This window comes from Garra rufa, chromosome 4 (assembly GCF_049309525.1).
Source record: "Garra rufa chromosome 4, GarRuf1.0, whole genome shotgun sequence".
Lineage (NCBI taxonomy): Eukaryota > Metazoa > Chordata > Actinopteri > Cypriniformes > Cyprinidae > Garra > Garra rufa.
The window spans coordinates 54,888,901-54,893,313 of NC_133364.1; the positions used below are offsets into that span (position 1 = coordinate 54,888,901).

At 39.1% G+C, this 4,413-nt stretch overlaps 1 protein-coding gene across 1 annotated transcript; it reads left to right on the forward strand.

Moving 5' to 3' along the window:
- The first annotated feature begins 414 nt into the window (after window positions 1–414).
- LOC141334165 (uncharacterized) lies at window positions 415–3,005 on the forward strand. Its single transcript, XM_073839297.1, has 2 exons — window positions 415–564; window positions 1,839–3,005. The coding sequence occupies exons 1-2, from the start codon at window positions 480–482 to the stop codon at window positions 2,822–2,824; spliced, it is 1,071 nt and encodes a 356-aa protein (XP_073695398.1). The 5' UTR covers window positions 415–479; the 3' UTR covers window positions 2,825–3,005.
- Window positions 3,006–4,413: the final 1,408 nt, after the last annotated feature.

Sequence of the window (4,413 nt, forward strand, 5' to 3'; positions counted from 1 at the left end):
ATTGAGTCAGTTGATTCACAAAATGATTCAATCGCTGCTCGCTGAGAGACCTGCTGCTCAAAACAATCAATACAACGAGAAGAACCAACTCAAACATGAGTAATGACAACTTTGACAAACAATTGCAAATGTTTCTGTTGTTGTTGTTGTTGTTGTTGTTATGACAATCTTAAATACAACAGCATTTAGAAAGATTAACGTAATATACTATAATAATGTATGTAATATACTAAATGTTATAATCATTAAATACCTGAATAGTAAAAGTTAAAGTTTTGATTGTTTGTCTAATCAGATCATTTAAGTCCATTAACTATCACTCTGATTCCCTCACTAGTGCACTGACTACTGAACTAGAGCTGACTGAGATTTTTTTTTCTTTCTGATAATTGTCTTTTTCTTAAACAGGAAAAAGTTTCCAAACAGAAAAAAAACTCCTAGTGGAGCAACTGAGATCCACGTGACACACTATTATAAAGATGGAGTTTATTAAAGAGGAGAGTGAAGACATGAAGATTGAAGAAACATTCAGAGTTAAACATGAAGATACTGAGGAACAAACAGGTTGGTTTTCATTCTCAAAGCTAAACTATCCTATTCTCATTTAATTTGTCTTTCGGCAGGTGTTTTTCTAAACTGTCTACCTTCCTGCAGATTTTAGCTTAATGTTTTTCTTAAAGTTCTCTTAAAAACAGAAAACAGCATTTAAAGAATTGTGTCATTTGATATTTAAATGTTAATGTTCACTGCTAGGATTGAGTAATATTTTTCATGTGAAACAGGTACATAATAGTTTGTGCATGTGGTCTTGCTCTGATGTAATGATGGTGTATGTGAAATAAAAGGTGCGTTCGACTTCACGCGGCGCTGCGCAGACCGATCGGCGGCTGACTTAAAGTAGTGCATGCCGGTTAGAAATTTTGTCCGACTTGAACCGATGCCACGTGACGTTCACGTGTGGCATCAAAGTAACGCGAGAGCGTTTCGAGAACAGCCGGCTTGCTCAGCCAGCGCAGCATTTCAGAAGGGACTGCGCCAGGCTGTGATGACGTCACAGCTTCTCACGATTGGCCACATTCACCACATGACGATGCTCACGCGTGTTTCCTGCATAACAAATCAATTTGCATGCCATTTCGTAAATAGTTTACGATCTTTTGACTGCAGTACATTTTATTCCCTTAAATTCCTTATATTGGATTTGTGCATAAGTTTATTATTGTACTTTTTTCCGTACATACCACTTATAGTATTCAGCTGCATATTTAAGTAATATTTTTTATGGAATAACTAAAATGTCACAGACATTTAATCTAATGTGGTCAACATTGATTGATGCTGAAATCTGTAGTTGCTGCTTCACTTGCATGTGCTGCATTTCTTCCAACAAAAAAGGTATTTCTATAGCTTCCAGTTCATCTGCAATACAGTAGGCAAACGCCACGTGATCTGCCATGTTTGAGGGAGCAAAGAGATCCCCAACTTGTCCGACTTCACGGCTCGGTTTTCAGCTCCTCCCCGACTGCTTTCGGCTAATCTCGCCGATCGATCTGCGCAGCGCAGCATGAGCTCGAACACACCTAAAATCTGGTGACAGCCGTCACTTTCATTCAACTTGTTTGACTTAATTGTCAGAATCAGTTGCGTTAACTAAGAGAGGCATGCAAAATATGCAGAGTGGGTGGAGCTTGAGGACTGGTATTGAAAACCACTGGCTTAGGGCAGATAGGATGTAGTTATATGTTAGTTTTTACAATTTACATGTTTGAATGTTTTGAAATCTGTTGCTTTGTGTCAATAAACTGAGGTTAACTTGTACTTATCTTTTTTCACCTTAGACCTGATGGCACTGAAAGAGGAGAGTGAAGTACTGAATGAAATGGAAGAGAAAGATCAGGATTTCATGAATGGAGAAAAAACTTTTAGTTGTTCACAGACTGAAACAACTTCCTTAATAGAAATAAATCGAAAGACGGTAAGAAGTTATTTAACCTGCCATCAGTATGCAAAGTCTTTCAATCAAACAGAAAGCATTACAAGACACATGAGAGTTCACACAGGAGAGAAACCTTACGGCTGCCAACAGTGTGGAAAGAGGTTTAACAATAAACCATGCTTTGAAGTCCACTTCCGAATTCACACTGGAGAGAAGCCTTTCACATGCAAACAATGTGGAAGAAGTTTCAACCGAAAAGGAAACCTTGATCAACACATGAGTGTTCACAATAGAGAGAGGCTTTTCACCTGCAAACAGTGTGGAGTAAGTTTCACTCAAAAAGAAAGCTTTATCAGTCACATGAGAATTCACAATGGAGATCAGCCTTACATGTGTGATCAGTGTGGAAAGAGTTTTGGTCAAAAACAACCATTTAAAGTCCACTTGAGAATTCACTCCGGAGAGCAACCCTACACATGCCCTCAGTGCGGAAAGAGGTTTAATTATAAACACCACTTAGAAAACCACAAAAGAGTTCACACTGGAGAGAAGCCTTTCACTTGTCCGCAATGTGGAAGAAGTTTCAGGCAAAAAGTTACCCTGAACACACACATGAGAGTTCACTCTAGAGAGAAGTCATTTATATGTGGTCACTGCGGAAAGAGTTTTGATCAACATCAAAACCTTGAAGTTCATATGAGAACTCATAGAGAAAAACCCTACACATGCCCTCAGTGTGATAAGAGTTTCTCTCGAAAACAACACTTGGAAGAGCACATAAGAATTCACACTGGAGAGAAGCCTTTCACCTGCCAGCAATGTGGAAGAAGTTTCAACCTAAAAGGACACCTTAAGAGACACATGGACCTTCACACTGGAGAGAAGTAATTTGTATGTGATCACTGTGGAAAGAGTTTCAGAAATAAAGCAGCACTTCAATACCACATGAGGTTTCACACATGAGAGATTTGTATGTTTATGTTATCAGTGTGATGTGAGTTATAATAACACCAAGTGTGCAAAAGTACTTGAAGATGGAGCATTGATGGTAATATGTAATAGTTAATAGCAGCGGAATAAAGTGATAAAAATGAAAATGGTATGTGAGCAATGACTGTAAGTTTCAATCAAATAGGTAATAAAGTATGGGTATGTGGAGTAATAACTGGGGTCCCATTAAGAGTGAACATGGGAATATAGGAGGAAATGTAAAAAGCTGAATACTTACAGATGACTAGAGAGTATTGTGTTCTCACCTGAGCTCTTTTACTCATTTGATTTCATATTGGAATCTTCAATGGTGGGCAAAATGGGTAATTTTTCATCAGTAAGGTTCAGTGAAGTATCAGCACACCAGAGCAACTCATTCTCAGTGTCAGGAGCATTGTGATGCTGTACCAGAGCCGATGGCTGAAGGACTGAATTACCTCTGCTCCTGCAGTTTTTATCAGGACTGCCGTGATGCATTCATATTTCAAAAACTTTTGTAGCCATACGTATACGACAGAATAAACTGTCACTGAAGCTGATAATGCTCTTTTTTGAATTAGTTTTTTCATTATCTGCTGAGATGTTGATAGATTTTTTTTACTAAATATATGCAGATTATATAAACACTAATGTTCATTTTATCAAGCCATTCAAATTGAGGACTGCGGCTTAGTTTTAAATAGACTCTGAGACAATGAAGGCACCAATTTATCATTTGCAAATAAAATAAGCAGCATGTCTAAACAATAAAGCTGTTCACACCACAAGTGCTCATAGTCATTACTTGTAATGATCTATCGGCGTTATATCCTCCATTTATATCCTTCATGGAAGCCCTTCCCGTGTGCTTTACCGTGTTACCTTTTTCAGTATCTGGTTTGACCACCAGTTGCCTCACGCATGCAACACATCTCCTTCAGAGTTGATCAGGTTGTTGATTGTGGACTGAATGTTGGTCCACTCCTCTTCAATGGCTGTGCGAAGTTGCTGAATATTGGCAGGAAATGGAACACGCTGTTGAATACGCCGATCCAGACCATCCCAAACATGCTCAATGGGTGACATATCCGGTGAGTATGCTGACCATGCAATTATGCATATATGCCTGCCCACAATGTTGACATTAGCAAACTGCTCACCCAGATGATGGGCTTGTGTGGTTACACGTGGTCTGCGGTTGTGAGGCCGGTTGGATGTACTGTCAATTCTCTGAAACACCTCTGAAGACAGCTTATGGTAGAGAAATTAACATTCAGTTCACGGACAACAGCTCTGGTGGACTTTCCTGCAGTCAGCGTGCCAATTGCATGCTCCCTCAAAACTTGCAACATCTGTGGCATTGTGTTGTGTGACAAAACTGCACATTTTAGAGTGGCCTTTTATTGTGGCCAACCTAAGACACACTGATAATAATAATCATCTTGATATGCCACACCTGTGAGGTGGATGGATCACCTCAGCAAAGGAGAAACAATGACAAATGTCTA